The sequence below is a fragment of the Tasmannia lanceolata genome, unplaced genomic scaffold (assembly GCF_043159265.1).
Source record: "Tasmannia lanceolata isolate RefF3 unplaced genomic scaffold, GAP_Taslan_0.1 ptg000026l, whole genome shotgun sequence".
NCBI lineage: Eukaryota > Viridiplantae > Streptophyta > Magnoliopsida > Canellales > Winteraceae > Tasmannia > Tasmannia lanceolata.
Window position 1 is genome coordinate 7,412,523 of NW_027518703.1, and position 23,113 is coordinate 7,435,635.

At 38.0% G+C, this 23,113-nt stretch overlaps 3 protein-coding genes across 4 annotated transcripts in view; 1 reads left to right on the plus strand and 2 right to left on the minus strand.

Moving 5' to 3' along the window:
- The first annotated feature begins 1,287 nt into the window (after positions 1–1,287).
- On the plus strand, positions 1,288–11,641 carry LOC143858556 (centromere protein C-like). 2 transcript variants are annotated; one of them, XM_077369215.1, is made up of 11 exons: positions 1,288–1,553; positions 2,138–2,343; positions 2,447–2,535; positions 2,657–2,759; positions 3,073–3,278; positions 3,390–4,114; positions 4,197–4,296; positions 5,230–5,315; positions 6,641–6,749; positions 6,931–7,038; positions 11,274–11,641. In XM_077369215.1, the coding sequence occupies exons 1-11, from the start codon at positions 1,407–1,409 to the stop codon at positions 11,396–11,398; spliced, it is 2,004 nt and encodes a 667-aa protein (XP_077225330.1). In that variant the 5' UTR covers positions 1,288–1,406; the 3' UTR covers positions 11,399–11,641. The 2 variants fall into 2 exon arrangements, with proteins under 2 accessions (XP_077225330.1, XP_077225331.1); XM_077369216.1 differs by having other exon boundaries at positions 2,228–2,343.
- Positions 11,642–12,946: 1,305 nt separating this feature from the next.
- LOC143858399 (uncharacterized) lies at positions 12,947–18,453 on the minus strand. Its single transcript, XM_077369052.1, has 3 exons — positions 17,320–18,453; positions 15,365–15,789; positions 12,947–13,603 (listed from the first exon to the last, which is right to left on the minus strand). Exons 1-3 carry the CDS (start codon positions 17,482–17,484, stop codon positions 13,165–13,167), a joined length of 1,029 nt encoding a protein of 342 aa, XP_077225167.1. The 5' UTR covers positions 17,485–18,453; the 3' UTR covers positions 12,947–13,164.
- Positions 18,454–19,746: 1,293 nt separating this feature from the next.
- The window catches only part of LOC143858800 (protein TIC236, chloroplastic-like), a 55,429-nt gene continuing 52,062 nt past the window's right edge, over positions 19,747–23,113 (minus strand). Inside the window, exon 24 of the mRNA XM_077369517.1 lies at positions 19,747–20,426. Within this exon, the coding sequence (XP_077225632.1) occupies positions 20,271–20,426 (156 nt within the window). The 3' untranslated portion in view covers positions 19,747–20,270. The remainder of the gene's footprint in view (positions 20,427–23,113) is intronic.

The window sequence follows — 23,113 nt, forward strand, 5'->3', positions numbered from 1 at the left end:
CCATACCTATAGAGTTTGGAAGGAAAATCGCCATCATAGCACCTATAACCGGTAGAATGGATAAACCGTGGATGAACTACGGTCGTCCGTCGAACTAGGCGTTGGGGATTTATCCGTTATTGGAAATCCCCGGACGGTCGACCCTGAGCACACTACGGTCGAACGTACATACTGATGGTTGTCTGCGAAAGCTATTTCAACACTTCTTCTGAATCTGTACCACATACTGTTTGGTCGTCCGTGAATGGTCACTGTTGATCGTCCAAACTGCACAATGTGTCTTTAATTCATACTCCACTTTGACTTTTCAAATTGGCATGCAATCTATTTTATGTTCACTTTAAGCTCAATTAACCTTCCTCGTTGCTGCCCTAGTGCCATTACTCACAAGTACACAGAGAGATTAGTTTACATGGCTCTCAGGCTCATGTCTATGATACATGAGTATTCTTGTTATTTTTTATAGGATGGGGAATTTTCGTCATTTCTTAAGAGATACGGGTGTTTTAGGAATTTTTCTTTTCTTTTCTAAGAATTTTTAAATTTTTTTACTTTGATGTTTTAATTTTTTTGTCCCGGGTATTTCATCTAAAATTCATTCTAGTTGCACTCATCTACTAGATTTTAAAGTCAGATGTTATAATTATTTTTAAAGTCAGATATTATAATTACTATTTTTTCCATGATGGTTGCTCGACAAATATTAAATAAGTGTTGGTTCTCGAATTATTTTTGGCCCCAACAAATTATCATGCAATCAAATAGGCCCTTAAGTGATAGCTTTATTTCGCGATTAGTTAAGATCACCTAATCATATTTATAAACTACTGGTATTAGTAGAGATTATTTCCATAGGCTCATGATTGGTGTGGGTGCCCCCCACAATCATATAATCTGATCATGTTTTCTTCACTATCCATGAAATGAGGGGATGCTAGACTCACACACGTTTTTTACGTTAAATACGTTTTTTTGGCCAACTTTCCAATATCCCCACCGAATTTTTCCAGTCCCTTTATTTTGGGCGATGATATTTTTCACCCACTGCACTACGCATTCGCCCCACTTCTAACGTGATTTGACGTCAAAAAGAGTTAAAGTTGCCTACTGTTCACGTTATAAGTGGGTGAATGCGTACTGCAGAGGGGGTGAAAATATCATGTCCGTTTTTTTTTTTTTTTGGCTGAATCACGTTTTTGTACTTCTGGCAAAGTGCCCTGATTATGTATATGTCAAACACCGGGGTAATTTCGTCATTTGACAAATATATCAAAAATGATATGTCCCGCTACGTTATTTGAAAACCGGAAGAGAGCCAATAAAAAACAAAGAAACCAAACCCATCTCTCTGCCCAAGGCGCCCCCCCTCTCTCTCTCTAGGGTTTCTGCTGTGAATCCCACCAACGATGGTAGATGAAGAACTTCAAAATCTTGATCCCTTTATCGACACTTCTATTTTATCCCTCCTTCCTAAGACCTTAGGGTTTTTACCCAACGGCATGGCCTTGGATCAACAGGGGTCCGACCCCGTACAAAATCTCCTCAGATCTATGGTACTTCTATTTCTCTCACTTAGGGTTTTTTTTTTTCTCTTTTTTATCTTCATTTATCGTTTCTCTTTTCTCAATTTCTGCTTGATCGGTTGATTATCTCAGAATTATGGATCTGAACTATGTTCCTTCACTATTTCGTGTTTCCACATGTTTTATTTAGTTTTTGATTTTGATTTTTTGTGGTTATGTTTTATTTTGGGTACTGATATTGGCACTACCATGTTTTAATAATTGCACAAATTCAGCTTGTCCTTTCTTCTTTACTTGGCTTTTGAGAGCCTTTTGGAACCTCTGACAAGTGTTTAAATAATAAAAGACAAAATGAGTTAGTGCGATTATCAAAACATGGTAGTGCTAACATCACTAGTCTTTATTTTTTCTCATTCATGTTCTGCTCCAAGTGCCTCTAGAACATAAGCATTCAACTTTTCTGTAGCTATTTGTGAAACAACCAATTACTCCAAAAGCTTACGTTGTTAGAGTTGGTGTTATTTAATCATTTATACTTCAACACTATTATGTTACTTATTAGTTTAGTTACAGAGGAAATGAGAAAAAGTTCTGTGTTCACTGTGCGAATCCAGGCGTTAAACGACCCAATGGAGCTTAAGGAGCAGGCAACTGAGATTTTTAACACTAGTCAGGAATTTCTAAAATCTGATTTTGCCTGTCAGTTGCCATCCCAAGTTGTCGATAGAGCTGCCATTGCAAATGGTGAAGATCAAACCCGGAGACGAAGACCGGCATTGGGTCTCCAACGGGCTCAATTCTCTTTTAAGCCTAGTCAAAGGTAAAGATTTTTGTACTTATTTTGGTATTAGAATATGAAAGTATGCGATATTTTGTTTGAAATGAAAAATTAAAGAGAAATCGGTAATGCTATTATTTGACAGTATATCCACTTCACAAGCGGATCAGAGTTTGAACATCGACCATCTGCAAGACCCAGACGAATTCTTCACATTTTTCGAAATGCGTGAAAGTAACTCTCACTTATTCTTGTGTTTTATGAACATGCATACTTGTGGCTGTTTTTTTTTTTTTTTTTTTTTTTTTTTGGGGTTTTTCATTACTTTTTAGTTATTACAATGAATTGTTTGTAGTGGCTGAGAAAGTGGTAAAGAAATTAAGGGGAGACAATTCGACGGAGCAAATTCAACATAACAAGTCCTTAGCAGCACGGCCTCGCCGACCGGGGATTCTGGGGTATGATTGAGATCACTTATCTATTTCTGTTTCTGCTGTTGCAGTTTTCCTGAAGGAAGCATTTTCCATGTAATGGAAATATAGCCCAGGTAACTGGGTTTAGGTAACAAATTGCAGAAAAAGATAATCATCCATTGATTTCCAACGCTCTTCTTTACGGTTCGGCTATAATGGTAATAAAGTGTCTGCCCAGAAAATTCCAATATGATAAATGCTATCAAGTAGATAGAACCATATATATATTTGAAAAACGCCGAATTTTTATTCTCACATAGAGTTCTACTGTCAGAAATATTATTGTCTTTGGTTTCAGGAAGAAGGCAAGTTATAAACATCTTTATCCTCCACCTGCTGATAACATGGAGAACCCTGTATCATCACAAGAAAATTTCCAAGTGAAAATTCCAACTCCATCCAAGGTCCCATCTGATATGGTGTTAGAAGCAACTGACGGGCTTGGTTCTTCAAAAGAAAAGGAAAACAATGGTGGTGAACTTTTCACCATTTCTCAAGGAAAGGGTTGGTTAGCCTTAATTCTGCAAGTGTGTACTTTATTTCTACTATGATATTTTTTACTTTGTTTATTCTGGCATTTAAACCTTTTCTGTTGATTAACTTTATTGTGACTAGGTTCAGTAGCAGAGGAGAACAAAATCGGAAGCTTTTTCGATGAATTGCTGCATACTCATAGAGACTTAGATGGGGATGAAATGGTCACTCTCTTGCAAGAAAACTTAAATATTAAACCCCTTACCTTGAACAAACTATCCTTCCCTGACTTGGGTAGTGTCCAAACAAATGATCTTAAGGCATCACAGAAGTCGAGATCCAGAAAAGCATTATCAGTTCTGCAGCATTCGACAAAATCAATAATTAATAGGAAAACACCAGTAAAGGACCAACAAAGAGTGGAGAGCAACAGATTTTCAAAGACTTCACCTACCCCACCAAGAAGTCCATTTGCTTTAATGCCTTCACTGCAAAGGCGCAATTCACAATTAGATCCAATTAGAGATCCATTTTCCATGCCTCTTGACATTGATATGTCACCTGTAGAGCATTCTTCTGTTGTTGAGGGTGTAGAACACAATCTTTCACCTCCTATTGATACCGATCAGACCAATGGTCGTATTACTTCTGAGAAGATTGATGTAGAGAGATCGAGCTTTGTTGGAGACTTGCAGGATCCAATGCTAGGTGTGGATAAAACCGTTGGAAATGATATCAATTCAGTAAATCCGGTGACAGAAGAGCTGGCTTGTCCATTTGGAAAGCCCATCAGTGACAACTCAAGTAGATTTGACAGTGACATGGATGTTACCTCAATTGGACTTGATAGAAGCTTTCAAGAAAAGGTAAGTGTTCTAGATGTATCAACACGGACTAGGTTATGCTGTGATGATTTAATTTGATTTTGATGTTCTGTTTCAAATTCAGTTCAAAGATATGGTCCCAGAAGCATCTGTATATCAAGAGCCAGATCTCAACCTCGAAAGTCCGACTATACAGACTGTGCATTGCAGTGGGAGTCATTCAGGTTTTTTACCTGTGTTTCTCTACTTGCATATATCATATTGAATCTATATAATCTGTTTGATGGAGGTAAATATTTGTTTAATTGCTTAACATTGTGTCATTGCCACATTTAAGTATTTTTTCAGCAAATTATAAATGCACTTAGTATGGATTTTTTTCTGCAAATTATAAACGCACTCAGTATGGATTTTTTTCAACAAAGTATAGATGCACTCAGCATGGATTTTTTTTATTTATTGAAATGCAAATATTATATTTATTGGATGGGACTCCTAATATGCTGAGGGGATGCAAGGTTCAATTGGGTCGAGGTTTGCTAGAATTGTCAACCTTTCTAGCAAGGGAAATGTGTTTGAAGCCCTTTTCGACGGTTCATGCAGCTGAATTTGATGCCAGCAAGAAGGCGATGCAATTTAAGGAGGCCCTCAAGCTCTTAAATCCAAGAGCGATTAGAGAGTCATGATAGTATATTCCAGCTTGTCAAGAGGTTGGCCAATAGTAACGCTGACTGGCTTGCATAAGCGGGTGTTGGGAGAACTCACTTGGAGAGGATTTTGTTCTTGTCCCTTGTGTACTTAGACTGCCTCAGTCGTTGGGGTTTTTCCCCTTAATATAATTGAGCGCCATTAATAAAAAAGTTAGGAATGTTTGAGTCACTTTTTATTTCGCTATGCTGTTATTGATATATGATTGTTTTGACCTTGTCCCTTGTCTACTTAGACAACCTCGGTCTTTGGGGTTTCCCCACTTAATAAGCACCATTCAAAAAAAAAAAAAAACAATGAATACTTTCTTCAGTTTTGTTAACTTCAGGAAAGTTTGAGTCACTTTTCGGATTGCTATGTTGTTATAGATATTATGATGGTTTTGACCTTCACTTTGTTCCTTGTGCCATATCTTTAATTTTTTTCGGTTTTTTTTTTTTTTTTTGCAGATCACCCAAGTCCTACTGCAATAACATGCACCGTAATGCGTGGGCATTCAGAAAACTCGAGCATCTTATCCGAACAGAATAACAAGGTTGGCTAGTGTTTTTTTAATCATCCACTTGACTTCTGCAATGTTTTATTCTAGATTTCTAGGGGTTGGAATTGGAATTTGAGATTATAAATTTATTCAATGCCTGTTTGGCTTGTGGATTTTTAATGGTGCCTCATTCACTTTTATGTGGAAATGATAGTGTCGCTACAATATTATAAGTATCTGAATACAAACTGGGGGCTGCTGCTTTTTTGCTTCTGTAGAGTGCTTGGTGTGGCTCACACATCCTAAGTGCTCGTGGCATCTTTGAAGCAGATCTATATGTGAAAATATAATCATTACTTCACACTAAATATCAGATATTTTAGACGAGGAACCACTTGACAAAACATTGCCGTATCTTTTATGTGGAATTTTTTTGAACAGTGCCTTATTTTTGAATAGATTTCTGTGTTCATTGTTTTTCATAATGATTTTTTTTAACATATCGTTTTTCATAATGATATGCATTATTTTTAAAACTTGTTGCGTCTATTCAAACTGAATGGTCTTGTTCCAAACTGAGTGGATTGGTTTTAAGCCGACGTACCTATAAAAGAGGTCGAGGCACATTTGAAGAGTGGTGCAAGTACCTGAGAGCGTATAATCTTATTTTCACCCCAGTTATTGTTGCCGGCATCTTGAGTGAATCCATCAATTAACAAGTCATGCTGCAGATTTTATATGCCATAGGTAGTTAATTGGCATTATGGTTCAATATGAGTACGAGAATTTGTTGGAGCCATTTCCGTTGGAATGCCAAGCTATGCGTTATTACATTTCTTCCAAATTGAATTTGAAATTTCTCTAACAGAGTGCAGTTTTGGTCATCCATGCTGCTTCCATGGAATCTATAGAGTTCATTGTATCGTCATACATGCCCTTTTGGTCTTATGATAGAGAAACAGGTAGCAAGGTAGTAGGAAGATGATCTGGGCAACTGTTATCTTAACCGACAGATGTAGATGCTTCTCTTAGGTTACATTTTCCCTCATCAGCGGTCTTTCATATTTCCTAACATTATAAGCGAATTTGCTGAGTTGAGTTTAGTATAAGCGAATTTGCTGTATAAAAGGTGGCTCTACTATTTGGCAGGGAGACTCTCATTATTGGGCCAGTTGCTTACGTGTTGCTGTCTCTTTTCTTCACATGCTTGTTTTGACCTGGAGTTGATTTAGATGTTGTGGAATTGTTAATTGCCTTTGGTGACATTTTGATAACATCTGGATTTTTCCGAGCTTGGGGAACTTAACTTCCCCCCTACTGTAAATGCTTGACGAACTCCAATGGGGTCAATCATCATATATTTCTTGTCTATGGATCAGGAACTTCAGGCACCTGCTTCAATTTTACCGAATAGACGAAGAAAACAAAAAACAGCTCCAAACAGAGGAAGCAAGAAAGAAGCACGTCAACATAGGCATAGTCTTGCAGGTGGTTACTGACTGAACCATTCTGCATTTTGAAAATTTTAAGCTCATGAGGTTTTTATATAATGATATGTTTTAAGACTAATGTTTAAAAAAGTGATTCTACAATTGATCCTTCATGCATGCATCTTGAAGCCATTGCTGGTCTGATTAGTTCAATAAGGATGAGTTCTTTGTATCTTCAGGAGCTGGTACTTCATGGAAATCTGGGGTAAGGCGAAGCAACAGAATCAAGACAAGACCGTTAGAGTATTGGAGAGGCGAGCGGTATTTATATGGACGTATACATGACAGTGAGTATTTTCTTTCTGTGTATTTTTCTATCTGGTGCTATTCTAATTTATAACATGCTTATAAGAAACCATGCTTATTAGAAAAAAAAAATCATGCTTATTAGAAACCATCTACTTTGCTCATATGCTTGTCTACTAAAAGAGTGATAAAATCAGTGATGTATAATCATCATTCTTCCTGAGTACCATTTCCTTTTGTCTAAGGATGATGATGGCAAAGATTCCTAAAATTGAGCGTTTACGTTTTGATTGTTCAAAACAAACATGATGTGCAGGTTTCTTCTTTTCTTTATTGTTCATCATAGTGGTCTTTGTTTCTCTCTCCTGTTTTTGTCGGTATTTTTTCAATAAAACATTTGAGTTATGAAACTCAATTTCGTTTTTTTCCCCTGTTTGCCTTGGATCTTTTATTGAATTTGAAGCAGGGTTTTGAAAACAAAACTGAGCCAGACTGTCTGACCAGGTCGCACCAGAACTGGTAACCACTTCATTGCGGCTCAAACAAAATGCTCTAATCTCCTGAAAATAGGACGAACCACCTCTTCATTGGTAAAACTAATTGGACCTGGATGAACCAGATGGTTCTTTACTTCAATACAAAAATAAAAATCTATGAAAGCTCTAACTTTCAATATTAGTCTGTCCCAATGTTCAAAGTCTTGGATTTTCTAGAGGTATTGGTCAGGGAAAAATCCAGTACTCATTGCCGTTATGCAATACCTGCCGGATGATACTCTCCATGCCACAAATCTTATAGAAATTAAAAAATATATAATATGTCATTAAAAATGGGAATACATTATAGCCCTTTAAAATCATCATATGTTAGCTTTTTAGATTTAAGCATGTATGGTACGTATGGTTCATTACCACTCTATCTACTTGCCAAAATACTTGTGTTGAGAGTTTTAACCTTTTCTACAGCACATTTCAATACTTTCAAGTTTTGTACTCTACTCTTACCACTTGCTAGTAGCTAGTACTTGTGATTTATACCATGTGTTTGTATCATAACGTGATTGTAACAACATATGGAAGTACTAAATATAAAGAGTATGGATCAAATATTTAAAGACACAAAGTTACCTTAAGTCAATAGCATATCAGCCTAGGTGGTTTTTGATAAGCATCATTGTCATCATTATCTTCATCTATAACTTTTTGCAAATATCCTCCACATGACTTTTATTTATTGCCAATAGTTTGATGCTTGCATCATCGAGTTACAAATGGTGCTCCAAAGTTATTGGAAAGGAAAACTTTTTTTTTTAATCTCAGTTTCTGAACAAACTCAAAGGCTTGTTTGGTCAATCTACTGCGATCCAGCGACCCTTGCATAGAAAGGTTTAAGGCCCGTTTAACATTGAACACCTAGTGACATGCTCCATAGCACGCCAGATAATTCAGTACACACCACATTTCACATGTAATTAATATAAATATTTATACATAATGTATACACTACATTTCACATACAATTCATATAAATATGATTATGTAACACATACTAGTATTGTACACTATTAATACACTTACAATTTTGGTTTTTCTATGCATTTTTTATTCAATTTATGTTTCTGTAGGGATGAGAACGATTTCGGTCATTTCATATCGGTTGCCATAGAAATTTAAAAACTATGCCATATAAAAGAAAAATGTGCAAAGGTAACTCAATAGTATAATTACAAAATTTACAATCATGTGACAGAGTTTCCTTTTTTTTTTCAACCTTATTGCTAGTTAAAACTTTAGTAGCTTACGATATAAAAGCCAAGGTCTTAGGGGGCGGAAATGGATTCTAGATAAAACGATAGGAAACTAATGGAGCCAGCTTTGTTAGTCCAGAATGACTAATAAAGTCAGATATTTCTTCAAGGCTATGTATTCTAACCTTATGGACAGATTTCATTACAACAAAGCCCTAATCCCAGAAAACCATTCCAAAACTAGAGATGTAGGATTCTTCAACTTCCTAAATAAATAGAAACCCCCAGCAATAGAGACTCACCACACCATTTTTCGAACCACAAATAAAATTTAGATTCATCCCCGATATGGAATCTCAAACCTTTATTGAGTAGTTTAATTTTTTATTTCCAAGAATTGTGGGAATCTGCAGATGACCATTCCCTAAGGTGGAGTACTTTTCTCTTCTGATATTCAACTATGATCGTCTTGGCTCATTGCACTACTGGATTGAAACCAATTCTTGCCACACTTTCGCAAGGTGGGGTTCTGAAGTTTGATAGAAATAATAGAGTCCTTCCTCTTTTTTCGGCTGGAAAATTTGAGGCGAATTCAATGAGGGGACTCCTAACATCAGTATCATTCCTGTCTTTCCAGTGGGTATTTTTTTTGTAATATCTCCAATTTCTCAGCTATGAAAGCAAAAATTCTGATAGCAACAGATAATACAACGGGACATTCGTTAAGTAGCCTTTGTAAGTATAATTATCACGTCATTTGCCCCTGCCTGCTTTGTTGTCATCCCCATTATAGTCTTTTTTATCATCATTTTTTTTTGATAAGCAAGCTGGGGTTAGGCAGACCCCTACCAGATATATTAGGAATATTCTGGCTACAAAGCATGCAAGCTCTCCAAACGGAAGGGAGCAGGCGAGTGACAAAATAAACCAACCGGTAATCGATAGCCCTCAACACAGAAAGTAAGAGAAGTCTCGGCACATGTAACAACGGCATAGAAGAGTTAACCAAAGAACTAAATCCTCAAATATTGGGTTCCCGATCTAGCCGACTGGAGGAGATCAAGCATCTGGGGGGGGCAAACTGAACGGAGGAACATCTGAACCCATGATAGCAAAGCTTCTTTGGGAGAGAATATCCGCCGCAGCATTAGCTTCCCTCCATATATGTGTAAGCTTCCAAGAACTAAAACTAGCAAGCCGATTACTTATCTCATTGACCATATCAGTTTTTCGCCAAGGAGATTCCCAATTACCATTGATAATATGGACAGCTGCAGAAGAATCAGATTCTATCCACTGATGTGATATTCCTTTGACAGATGCAAGCTTAATTCCTTCTAAAATAGCTTGCATTTCAAGGATGAAGATGTCCTCCCCTTCCACATTCAGAGAAAAAAATATACAGGAGCTTACCTGAGCTATCTCTAATCACTCCACCGAGACTTCCCTGCCTGTTGCCCAGAGACGCATCCGTATTCAATTTGGATACCATATTTATCCGGCGGTTTCCAACTGATGAATTTTTGAATTTTTTGATTGGCAATTAATCTATAGCAAAGTTGGAAGCAATCTGAATTTTGCTAGCGCTATCGACATCACAATACGGCAGACAATTAAGCTTGCATCTGATCTCAGAAAGGATTGCAGAGAGAAGCACTTTTTTATGGGTTTCCTTCTTCTCAAAAACTCTCAGATTTCGTTCTTTCCAAATTCTGTAGATAGAGCTAGCAAACGCAATCTTCGCAGCAGCAGACGCTTAGGTGTTGTCAGACCAGGAGCATCTGATCCATTCTTCTTCCTTTAAGAGAGTAAAATGCGTGCTTCATGGCGTTTGGGTGAGAGTTTCATGTCTTGGCAGAAGCTTCCTGGGCAACCTACATTAGGATGGCTAGCAGTTGCCTAACTAGGGCCACTAAGTACTACCCTTTTAAAGGGTAAAAGAACCACTTCCTCTCTATATGCAGTGTGTGTATTTTCTTCTGAATGCTCGTAGCAATTTATTCTTCCTCCACTTTATCTGCATATTCCAGAAACTGTTTTTTCATCAAATTGTACAAAATGGTTCATGTAACAGAATTGCCTTTTCTGTTACTAATAATATAGAACATTACATTATAACCGTAGGATATAACCAAACATTCTATTATATAAGATAACCATCTCTTCTTAATAATGATTCTGGTGCTAGATCGGTGCTTGGATGCCGTTTGAACATCGGACTTCCAAGAATCAGATCGTCAGATCGCAAATTATTTGAATTCATCTGAAGACGAAATGATAAAAATCAGTGATCTTGAACATTAGAAAACTAAGACTGATTCCCCTGACAAACTAACAGAGACCTCTTTTAAGCAAACATTGCTCATTTCATGGGATGAGTTTTCCAGTTTTGTTTAAAAGATTGAGGATTTTACGATTGATGAAGAGATAAAAGGATTTCTTACATCTTCCTTGTTCTTTGTTAGTGCGATACTGTTTTGGGACCAGCAAAGGAAAGAGATTGACCTTTTGCTGTGCCTTTTCTTGCAGGCTTACCAACGGTAATTGGATTGAAGAAGTATTCTTCTCCAGGTAGCACAGAACCTGGGCTCAAGGTGAAGTCTTACGTAGATGAAAAATATGCAGAGCTACTTGAGATAGCTGCTTGGCATTGATCTCTATGCGGGCAATGATTTCAGGTCATGTGTGTATTTACTTGTACTTCTATACTGGCATTGACTATGGAGATGGAAGTGCTAGGTTTGTCCCCCACAATTTTCTTTTATCTGAGTGTTGGTAGGGTAACTGATATACGAAAATGTGGCCATATAAAAACCAGGAAATGGGTTTTCTATATTCCCACCTCTCCCTCTCTCATCTTTTAGGAATATGGACAAAAAGAAAAAAAAATTCCATCATACATTGCACAAGTTTCATTCAAAAGCCTCTTTAATCTCCAAGGATCTATATTATTAGCACGAGCCCAAGAAATAACATTAGAAGAATCACCTTCCATCTCCTCCCTAAAGATGCTCATGCTGAGGTGGTTAGCCTGAACCTCAGCCTCTGTAGAGTGTGTTAGGCCGATCGGGCCTGAAAATGTATAAATGATGATGCCATTACACTCTAAGGGGCCATTTGGATACGCAGATTTTAGAATCTTGGATTTCCTAAAAAATGTAGATGGGAGAGGAGAGAAGGAGACCAGCCGTTGTTTTTTAATTCTCGCCCTTCTTTCTGTCAGCAAGAGAGTAGGAGATCATCCCATGTTTCCAGCTTTTAGAAATATCGGACGGGAGAGAGATTTCTAAAATCTAGATTTCTTACTTAAAATCCAAGATTCTAAAGAGAAGTGAAACTGACGGTCTCCTTCTCTCGTCTCCAATTGAGGATTTTGAGGAAATCCAAGATTCTAAAATCCGTGTATCCAAACGGCCCCTAAACAGATCTCTGATTTCCTTTTTTCTAGAGTTGAAATGTCAATATTAAGTATAAGGGTATCAAGGGAAGGAAGTTTCCAAAAGGCTGATTTCTTCTCCACTGTATTGCCTGAAGAGATGTCTTATAATTCCTAATAATGCAATCCAAAGTAATACCAAAAATCTTGGTGACAACTTGCCCATGTAAATCATTGCAATAGTTGGACTTCAACTAGGAATTCCTAGTAAGTACGAGTCATCAGCTTGATTTGACTCTGTCTATGCCCTTCGTAATTTGACTCCGTCCATGCCCTTCGTACACTTGCATCACTCTATTCACTCAACATCCAAAATGCCATGTGAAGCATCTATCAGAAAACATTGTTTCTCTCGCTTCTAATGTTTTCTGGGGATTTAGGTTTTAGGACTATAGTAAGCAAAATGTGAGTAGGGGAAAATTCGAGAGGATCCCTGGAAAGATCTTTCTTTGTCCATTCTTAATAGTTCATTTCATAGGAACCAATCAAAAAACAAAAAAAAAATTCACTTCTTTGGCTGTAAAAATAATTAGTCTGTAAGGTAAAGAACTACGGCCCAAAATTCTCTACAATTTTTGGATTCCAAGTAATACTCCGACGCCTGAAATTCTTGGTGTAGAGCCCCATCATTCAGTAATGTGAAGGGCCACAACTCTACTTTTGCCAATATACACCGTCCGATTGAGCCTTTTTCTGTTTCATTTTCCTTTTCTTATGAACACCATTTCTATCAGTTGTCTTCTGTTTCAAGATCACCATACCGTAATTTAGTTAAAAAATCACATTGATTTCAAGATCCATATTACATTGCGTTAAACCACTCATTTGACAAGAACATTCAAAAAGCAAAGAATGAAAATATATAAAACAACAGACGGAAAGACGTAAAAAAAAAAAAAAACAAAACCGAATTACAATGGATCAGTTGATTGACATTTCATCCGTGTACAATTATGCATATCAAGATCACTATCAGCATCCTTTTCAACCCCCCAAGATGCGCTTGATACCTGATCGCTGTTCTGAGGTCAATCTAGCCGGAAACTTCACGTCGAATTTGACTCGCAAATTCCCCTTCTTCCCAGGCTCCTTTACAATTGGCATCCCTTCCTCTGCAATCACAATCTCGTATCCAGGGCTGATTATGTCATTCACAGGGATGGTAAGGTTACGTCCGTCTAGTGTTGTGAGATTCACGGCGGTCCCTGCAAGTGCCTCTGCCAAAGAAACCTTCTGGTTCACTATGAGGTCACTCCCATCTCGCTTGTAGATATCGTGTGGTTTCTCGTCGATGACAAATACAAGGTCCGCTGGGAGCTGGTTCACCTGCTCATTCCCCTTGTCTGGGAAAGTGATCTTTGTTCCTTTTTTCCAGCCGGGTTTCACGTCGATTGTTAAGATCTCTGTTTCCGGCATCAATCGCCTGTTTTTCATTTTTGGTTTTTTGGATGCAGAGAAAGAAAAAGGATTAATAATATAAGACCAGGCCATCAAATTAATAAAAATCTAACTCATACATGGAGGGTGTGTAATTCATCTAATAAAGCATTTGAATGAACAGTAATCTAGTCATGCTCAACCATCATTGCATATATTAGAAGGTCAGCACACACTGAACATAAACAGTTGAATGAAAACTACTTGTTCAAAATATACGAAGGCTATTCTCATCATTCTCGATGGAGGAATTTGGTTTTGTTAGGAAATGTAATCGTAATCTTTGACAGGTGAAAGGAGACTAAACTGTAAATGTACGGTAGGGGCATTTGATAAAGAGATCCAATCTAAAAGTTCTATAGAGAATTTTGCTTTCGAAATGCGAATTTTTGTTAGTTACTTTGTTTAATCCCTCTGGGATTGTTTTTTAAGGTCTGAGGCACATGGACCAAACTTGGAAAGCTGTAACTGAGGTCAGAATTACAAGAAAGTATTGTCAATGAGAATCTATTAGTGGACATTATGTTGCTGCTAAGGGTGTGTAGGATATATGATTTGGGTGGTGAGGATCTTGCTCTAAGGTGAGTTACTAGCTTTCTGGTGTGTGAGGGATCAAATAATATGGGCTCTTGAAAGCTATGTTAACTCTGGCCACAAAATACTAAGGCAGGTGGATGCAGCTTTGTCTTTCAGATAGAACGCGAGATCATGAACCCTCACTGATTCAGACTCAATCCAGAATTCTTGATACTGTCTGAAAATTTAATTGCAACTCAAAAAAAATAAAAATAAAAAATAAAAATCAAAGAGCAGTACAATGTATGGATTGTTTGCATGCATTGTTGGAGATCAAAGAAAAATCTAAGTATATGAGGTCTTTCCACTACGAGGGAAAGGCCAAACGAACAGTATGGCATCCAGGGAAATAGTACCAAGCATATCCTTCCAATCAGAATTCACAACACACTACACTCAACTGAAAGAACATAAGTAATTACTGTCCTGAAGAATTGACACTGTTAAATATGAACAGAATGGTTAAATACTCACTCAATCTCTACACTAGCTAGTTTGCTGATGCATTATATGCAGGTCTACTAGTGGAGGGAACTCATCTAACATAGTTGCCTGGGAAAAGAATCTTTCCCTGGGTCCTTGGTGACTTGCTGGAATTATTAATGAAATATATGACATCTGTAACACTTTATCTATTTCCTCTACACACGTCCTCTGAAGCACAGATAAGATAGCAGAGGTAGGGAGAAGAGGTGTGTGTTTGGGGGGGGGGATCTCTGCTCCCTCCCGTAATTTTTGTCCTTCTATTTTATTAAAGTTTCATTAACGGTTCAAAAATAAAAGGCTGCATAAGGAACTTATCAGTGAAGTGATATTCCTGATTTAGAAATACATCAGAGTGTAGATATTCATTTGCACGTCATTAACTCATAAACGGTTTTGTGGCAAGTCTCAAACTGTTTGGTATAGCAAATATGATTTAAGCATCGGAGGAGACTGACTTCAACTTTTCAAATGAATATCCACTACCAACAATCTAGGAGCCAATACAACCTGGAAGAGGGTTAGAGCATTTTAGTCATTTGCAGGACTTTTTCAGTCAATTTGATCGTGGAACTTTCGTAAATTCATAAAAAATGGGGAGAACCTTCTTGTTTCTAATTTAACACAATGCTAACTAACAAGCTCATAAAAATATTACTAGGTTTAGAAGAGGAAAGGAAATGCATACCCATTGGCATCAACAACGTTCCTGGAGATTTTCATCTTCCTTGTTGAGCCCGTATACAGCTCCTCAAGGCTGCATGCCAGCTTGCTCTCCACTGGGGCTGGTTTTCGCGACACTCCCCCACCAGCCCCCATGCCTTCGGTGTAAGATCGGAAGACGTTCTCAGGCCCACCGAATCCACCAAAGATCCCACTGTCCGGCTGGAACCTCATGGACCTACCGTGACCCATCGAGCCAAACCCGAAAGGGCTACTCCCGAAGAATTCGGCGAAGATGTCTTCAGCATTACGTGGATTGAAATGGAAATCATTTTGGCCACTCGAATTGCCATTTGAGAAGTTGCTTCCAGAACCAGGAGGGGGGACTCCCTTCAGACCTTCTTCTCCATATTGATCGTAGACTGCCCTCTTCTGAGGATCACTCAAGACCTAAAACAAATGTGTGATAAATATGTGAACACAGAAATGATATTGCACAAAATTTCTCAGCAGTTAATTTCATGTGGATTTTTGAAAATATTTATCTTTCTTGAGAAAGTCAAGTCATGAAACAGTCAGTTTTTTCTGTTATACTAAATTGTTTTTTTTCCTTTTGGTCTATTTCCTTCTTGTTACTTGAGGAATCTGACATTTCTGAAGAAATATGAAACCTTGCAAGAAATCCCTGCTAAATTTTCCTGCAATATGATTGTGAGGATTGGAGGTGCACTTCCTCCATAGCTCATCAACAAGGACCCCCCTCTCTTTAGTGGTATTATGACTTGAGACAAAAAGTTAAATTGCCATAAAAGCACTACAAGGGGGCACATTTATCATCATCTAAAGATAATTTTGATTTGTACACATTCATCGCACTTCTACGTCAGGCCAGCGTCTGCATCTCTCCATCTACTGGCTTACACCATTTGATCCAGAGAAAAAAACTACACTTTCCTATCAATATGCTTTATCTCGACCAATATAATTTTTTTAGTTCAACTGTCTCTTTTATGGAGCATAACTAATCAGTATATTGATGCGATACTTGGAGTGTGGCCCATTTGATGGGTGGTCCGAAACTCCAAATCAACATACATGGTGCCGCAGAACAAAGAATCATTGTCATATATTATCAATCACAAGGGAATCATATTATCAGGTTCTCTTAGTGATGTGATGGCATCATTTAGGTTTCTTGTGAATGGGCTCTTACTGGCAATGGAGCCAAAAGCTCATTCCCGCCGAGAAGTCTTAACCATATAGTTGGTGGGCAGAAAATGAATGGTTAAGAAATGAATAAAAACATTAGGGGGTGCTAGTCAACATTCTACAGGCATAATGCCTCAATGGTTAAGAAGTTAAGATGGGGCGCACCAGATGAACAGGTAGGATCATTAATGGGACGATCGAGAAGATTTGACCAGAGACTACTTGACAGAGCTCTCATGGAAGGCTTTTCTTGCTAATGCTAAAATAAAAGATGATTTCATATAACTATTTTTTTTTTTGAATAGTAAAGATGAATTCACAAAGGTTTCTGATTTTGAACTTCCATTCTCACAAAATATTGCGAAAAAATAAAGTAAATCTTTGCAGTATCGTAACAGAACTCCACATAACGGAGAGAGGAAAATAAGGTTCCACGTTCCCTAGCTGACAAGGTAGATCAAATCATAAAACAAAACCTGTACTTGAAAGCGCTTTGTCAAAGGAAATGAAGAAAAATAAAACAGCTCTAACATTTCAAAATCAGCATTCAAGGTTAAAGAGTGAAAAGAATTTCAAAAGGATACAAACCAGAAGATGCTAATGCGAAAACAGGTACACAATTAAGAATGCAACCAGAAATAAAATTACTAAGGTATAAAAAGACAGACAGGTGCAAAAGAATATATTTCCTGTGAGAGGAAAGGAATAGGTCCAAATAAACAGAAACAGAGAATGGTAACGTGATGGGCAGCGTGGGGTACGATAACTTACTTCATAGGCTTCGGAGATCTGCTTAAATTTGGCCTCTGCTTCCTTCTTGTTGTTAGGATTTTTATCAGGGTGCCATTTCATGGCCAATCTCCGGTACGATTTCTTGAGATCGTCATCGCTGGCATTCCTGTTCACCTTCAAGATGTTGTAGTAATCGACTCCCATGCTTATTCCAAAAATAGAAACAAAGACAAAGAGAGGAAACCCTAACCCTAACCCTAACCGTCAACCTTAAAACCTTCTTGGATTCGATTCGTTAGCTTTTGCTTTCCAGCACTTAAAAATAAAGAAAAGATTCTCAGACCTCTGCGATTCTTGAGGACGATACCTTAAATCTTTCAGATCTGTGCAGAGAGTACATTCGGTTTGTCTGATATTCTTAGATCTGAATTAAGACGAGAAGAATCACCGATTTTTTTCAGAATAAATGTTCGAATCTCCACAATTTCTGCTCGATACAACACGAATCACTGAAATTCCACCCATAAAGACCTCAGATCTCTGCAAATTTATCTTAGAAATTTACCATACGATCTCAAAATTTACGAAAAATTACAAATATCAACAAATTCACGCAGAACAATAAGAAAACCCTCCGATCTTCTCAATCCTTAGTCGAGAGACAGAAAACTTCCGACTTTTTACAATTTCCAGCAAAGATTATCTCAAATCCTTCAAATTCCTCCAAATCCTCGAAAAAAAAAACCCTCTAATCTTCGCGAGACTTCTCAGGAACCGATCTCTCCGATTTCAGTCAAATATATTACGAATCTACGCAAATTCGTGTAATATAGAGAAGGAATACCTCTGATCTTCTCGATTCTTAATCAAATGACAAAAAGCTTGCGATATTTTAGGTTTTCATCAAAACATGCCTCAAGCCTCAGCAAATTCGTGCAAAAAATCAAGAAACGAAAAAAAAAACCCCTCCGATCTTCGTCTTTCCTGGTCAGAGACGAGAAAATTAAAAAAAATACCGATATTTCTTCACGAATTTCAGCAGAATGTATCTCAGATGTCTGCAGATTCGAGAAATGAAGAGAATTTGTGAGAAAAGAGAGGTTTAGGATTCTCTCTATTTTTATACTTTTTTTTATACCCTTTTGCTATCTCTAGGGTTTCTAATTAAAAGGGAAGGGGGGAGGAATCGGGAGGCCTATTTTATTTATGGACACGAGTGACGAGAGGAATGATTTGATAAGGTCCCACCAATGAGATGATCCCAACCCTTCAATTTGTCGAGTTTTCTATGTTTTTGTCTTTTCAGAAATGTGATTATAGAGTGCCAAAGTCAAAATAGGAAAGGATATCAGGATAGATAATAGGGAAATGTTATCAGCACTACTGTATTTTGATGAGGGCACTCTCACTTTATTAAAAGTACGGCATGGCCCGCACCATAAGATGATCCAAACGGTCCATTAGATGGGCCACAGCCTAAATAGGTTGTGCCCGAAAAATTATTTCGATAGGTTGACCTTAACCCTCCGATCTATAGAGGGTTAGGATCAACCTATCTAAATGATTTTTGAGGCACAATCTATTTAGGCCGTGGCCCATCTAATGGACGGTTTGGATCATCCTATGGTGCGGGCCATACCGTACTTTTAATAAAGTGAGGAGTGCCCTCATCAAAATACAGTAGTGCTGATAACAATTCCCTATTATCTATTTAGCTAAGCCGTTGATTTTACTCATGTGTTGTCCACAAGATTAAGGTCCCAATTGCACATACATGCCGCCATGTGGGACCCAAGACTTGAGCAAGGGCATCTGAACAAATCATGGCCATTCGGATGCTGATCTGATGGATCTCATCATGGATGCCCACGGGCCAAGCTTAAGTCATTGGATAATCCAAGCCATCCATTTTCGGTGTTGTGCAATGGATGGTTTAAAAATGTTTGGGATGTACAAATGGAAGGTTAGAATCATACAACCAAGCCCATATGAACCCACCCGGGGAGGATGATTTCTTCCAATGTGTTTTTTTTTTCCAAGGAAAAATACGCAACCATGAAAAAATATTCCTGAAATATTAGTGGAGCCAGGTTGCAAGTGATGGGTGGGACCATGAAAAGCCCTTGGAAAACAGGAAAAACAAAAACCAAAAACAAAGGATAGTAACTCCTACAAAAGGGTAAAATAAACCCCGGTTTGCTATGCACACCAGTACGGTAAGCGTAGGCCCTACCTCGATCAAAGTTCTCCAATGAGGTGGCCCGGGGAAGAAAAGGGGGCGGATATAAATATGATAATAACACCCCCAGTTTTTGAAAAACTTCAACTGCAGGACCTTGTGAGGGTTGCCATAATACAAAGACGGTGAAATCAAGAATAAGAAGAGGCCGTAGAGGAGAACATTAAATAGGGAGAAGATATCAATTCCTACATGAAATTCTACTTCAAATCATATGTAAGAAGCAATCAGTTCAAAACCCATTATTGGCAGAACCATCAAATGTTCTTTTCATAAGCACAAGCTGAGTTTAACACACAAATGAAGCTCAGTCCCAAAAAAAAAAGGGCAAAAACTACACTGTTAGCTAAAATATCTTCTGCTGCTCTTCTGATGCCAAGGTTTTACAGTAGATCATTTGTCCTAAGAATAAGATCTAAACCATTGTGATTTATGAACCAGAGTATCTGAGCTCCTTGCCCTATATTTTAAAAGTGAATGATGACACCAAAACTGTACTAACAACATATTTGCAGTTCAAGCATTATAGAATTTAGCCAAGCTGTTGACAGAGCAACTTATGAACAAAGCTCATTTTTTTTTCATTGAGCCAAAGAATATTGATTACAAACATATTTACAACATCTAATTTTACATTTTCTGAAAAGACATGCATGTGAAATAACACACCTGTATGTCTCTGTGAAATAACACATTTCCTTTTCGAATAACTAGTATGCTTTCGTGGACCGATGATTGATTTGTATGCAGATCAGTCCTGAGATGTAGCCGAGTACTCAAATAGGAGGCGCTTTGAATCACTAGATGGAATAGATTGGAAAAGGACTCTAAGGCGGCTCGTAAGCTGGTAGATTAGGGTACACTGCATAGCCATTTCTGAGTCCTTCATCTGTCTAACTATCGACGCCTGAAAAGGCAAAACATAACTGTTAAACAGATGGTATATGAAACAAAAAGAAAAGAAAGAAAATTGTCTTTCATTGAAAAACTCTAAACAATACAATTCAGAAAATGAGTAACAATGCAAACAAAAATAAAATAAAAAATGAAGCAAAGTTACTTTACTGCTGACCCTAAAATTCCCATGTGTAAAGTTTAGCTCCATGTACAAGGGCATTTTATTGCATCCACGGCAACAGCGGAGTAGAGCGGTCTTTTGCTCTCGCAAAATCTCCATCTTTTTTCAGATGCTATATCCTTTCCCGGCCATTTTTTATTTGTTTTTTGATTGATGACTGCCAATTCTGAGATATGGGGGTATGCAGATTTATTCATGATTTAATTATACAGTACTAGAATGGAGGTCTAGAGAAAGCATCAATCCATAGGATTTCCCTAATCCTCCCTTCCTGAAAGGAAGAACGTGAAATTCTTTTTCCTTTCCGCAGGGACCAGGAGATTGGCTCTAGCCATAAGAAGAATGCTTGGTATAAATAACTCACTTCTTGGTCTTCGAACCCCTCCTTACTTTATAAATAGCATTAAACCAACAAATAGGTTTTACTTTACCACTATTTAGAGATCATGGGTATACGTTTTCCTTATACATGCCTATTTCCAATCTTTACATCTGACTAGTTGGCAAACCAGGGTCATCTATTATAATTTGCCACATGGGATCACATAAATTAAAAGAGCCACATAGAATTGAGGTTTATTTGTAAAAAATGCAACTAAAAATTGGACATTTTAACGATCGTAGAAAGGAAAAATAATTAGACAATGTACATAGTTCAAAATGCAACTAAAAATTTATAAAATTGAGATTTATTTGTATTTATATATAAGAAATGAAAAATATTGCGATATTATCACGACAATCACAAGTATATGTATATTTTGAGACAAACCCAATCTATTGGGAAATATTGGGATTATACTGTTTCAAATAACCATGATGATGATAAGATTGAATAGAGGGATCTGGCTTAGCCTAAAAAATCATTTTACTTTTGGTTTAAATTTGATTTTAAAGATGAACTTGATATGTGATCATTCCACACCATATTTATCATATATTATTTTTGAGTAACAGAAAGTATTCAACAGTGAAAAGAGGGTCAGAATCTCTCCATCAATCTAAAGTTGGAGTACCATATCGAATGTGGGGGGATTGGTATTGTAACGAATGTGCTTATCGAAATTTCCAACGGAGGCGCTGTTGTCGCTGGGAAAAGTACCATATTCGGAAATATATGCCTACATGTGCTCCCTCAAGCTCCTGGCAATGGCAAGAAAAAGGAAAAACAGGTTACAAAAGAAGTAAAGAGGACTTTTGATGATTGGCGGTGCCCATCCTGCAAATATGCTAACTTTAGTTGGAGAGTCAGCTGACGGAGATGTTACTTGCATATAAAGGATGGGTCTCTGCAGTTGGGAGAGAAGCGCAATGGGTCGGATCCTGTACCCACTCCAAATAAAGACAATCTCTGGCCCGACTCAGGGTCAATCTCTACTCTATCCACGGTTGGTTCTCCGGTCCTTTCCATTTCCGGAAAAGAGGTGGAATCAAGACTATCGTCTCTTAGATGCTGTTTAATTGGAAAAACTAGAAAGTAGGGACCCCTAGCCAACTCGGCTTCCGATAACCTTAACGATATTTGGTGGTGGGCTAAAAGAGTCTGGAATCTTCCCTCTCTCTCATGCCCATGTCTTTTATCAACGGATGAAGTCTTATTCATCTTTGAATTGGAACAAGAAGCTACAACGGTCCTGGATAAAGGCAAAGAACTGTGGCAAGGCAGACTTTACTCCCTCCTCTCTTGGACCAAAGAATTCTCCTCGGGGCTGAAGGAATTTTGGATCAGATTTTATGGTATTCCTCTTCATGTTTGGGCCGCTTCAACAGTTCAAGCTCTAGGTAATCTTTTTGGGCAAGTCCTAGAAATTAATATGGAAGGGAACCATAACCAGTGTATGACCTTTGTCTCTGCTAAAATCCTGGCCCCGCAGTAGAATTTTTTACCACCATCCGTTCATATTCAAATCACCGGACAAGTTTACACGATTGGAATTGAATCTTTAGGCAGCAGGGGCCCATTGTCCTCGATTTCAGAGTCTCACTTATCAGGCTCTGGCACTTTGAGAGGTGCTCAACTTCTGGAAAACTATGTCTTACCTATGGATTGCCCGTCGACGGCTCCATTGGAAAATCTTGGCCGGGGAGTTGCTGGACCTTCGGGGCCCCACCATTCGATTTTGAATTTCAAATCTCACTCAGGGTCAGCATGGTCTTTTAAGAAAACTCTAATTAGGAACCACTCAAGGTATGTTAGCCCCTTCTGCACTTGGTCCAAGAAAGGACGGTTTTCAGGGGCTAGGAAATACCTAGGGTTTGACAGAAAAGGAACCGTCCCATCTTTGCCTATCAATGGTCTAGTGGGTTGCAGGAAGGACCACCATAAACTATCTGGTGCAGTTTCTTGCAGGGGGCCTCTTTCCAAGATCAAAGAAAAAATTGCTGGCCCCCTGTGGACCCATTTGGCGCACCCACTGTGCATTGAAACATCCATGTCTCTGGTGCGTTGAGTAAACTCGGAATTTATGAATTGTGATTATTAATTTGTACAATGAAAGTGGATCAGAACGTGCGCG

Bases quoted from the DNA above. Each gene is read 5' to 3' on its own strand.
- LOC143858556 (XM_077369215.1), top strand. From the start codon at position 1,407: ATGGTAGATGAAGAACTTCAAAATCTTGATCCCTTTATCGACACTTCT. The intron at 2,344-2,446 runs GTAAAGATTTTT...ATTATTTGACAG, and splicing joins TCTTTTAAGCCTAGTCAAAG to TATATCCACTTCACAAGCGG. The intron at 2,760-3,072 runs GTATGATTGAGA...CTTTGGTTTCAG, and splicing joins CGCCGACCGGGGATTCTGGG to GAAGAAGGCAAGTTATAAAC.
- LOC143858399 (XM_077369052.1), bottom strand. From the start codon at position 17,484: ATGGGAGTCGATTACTACAACATCTTGAAGGTGAACAGGAATGCCAGC. The intron at 15,790-17,319 runs GTAAGTTATCGT...CATTTGTTTTAG, and splicing joins AGATCTCCGAAGCCTATGAA to GTCTTGAGTGATCCTCAGAA. The intron at 13,604-15,364 runs GTATGCATTTCC...AATGAAAAACAG, and splicing joins AACGTTGTTGATGCCAATGG to GCGATTGATGCCGGAAACAG.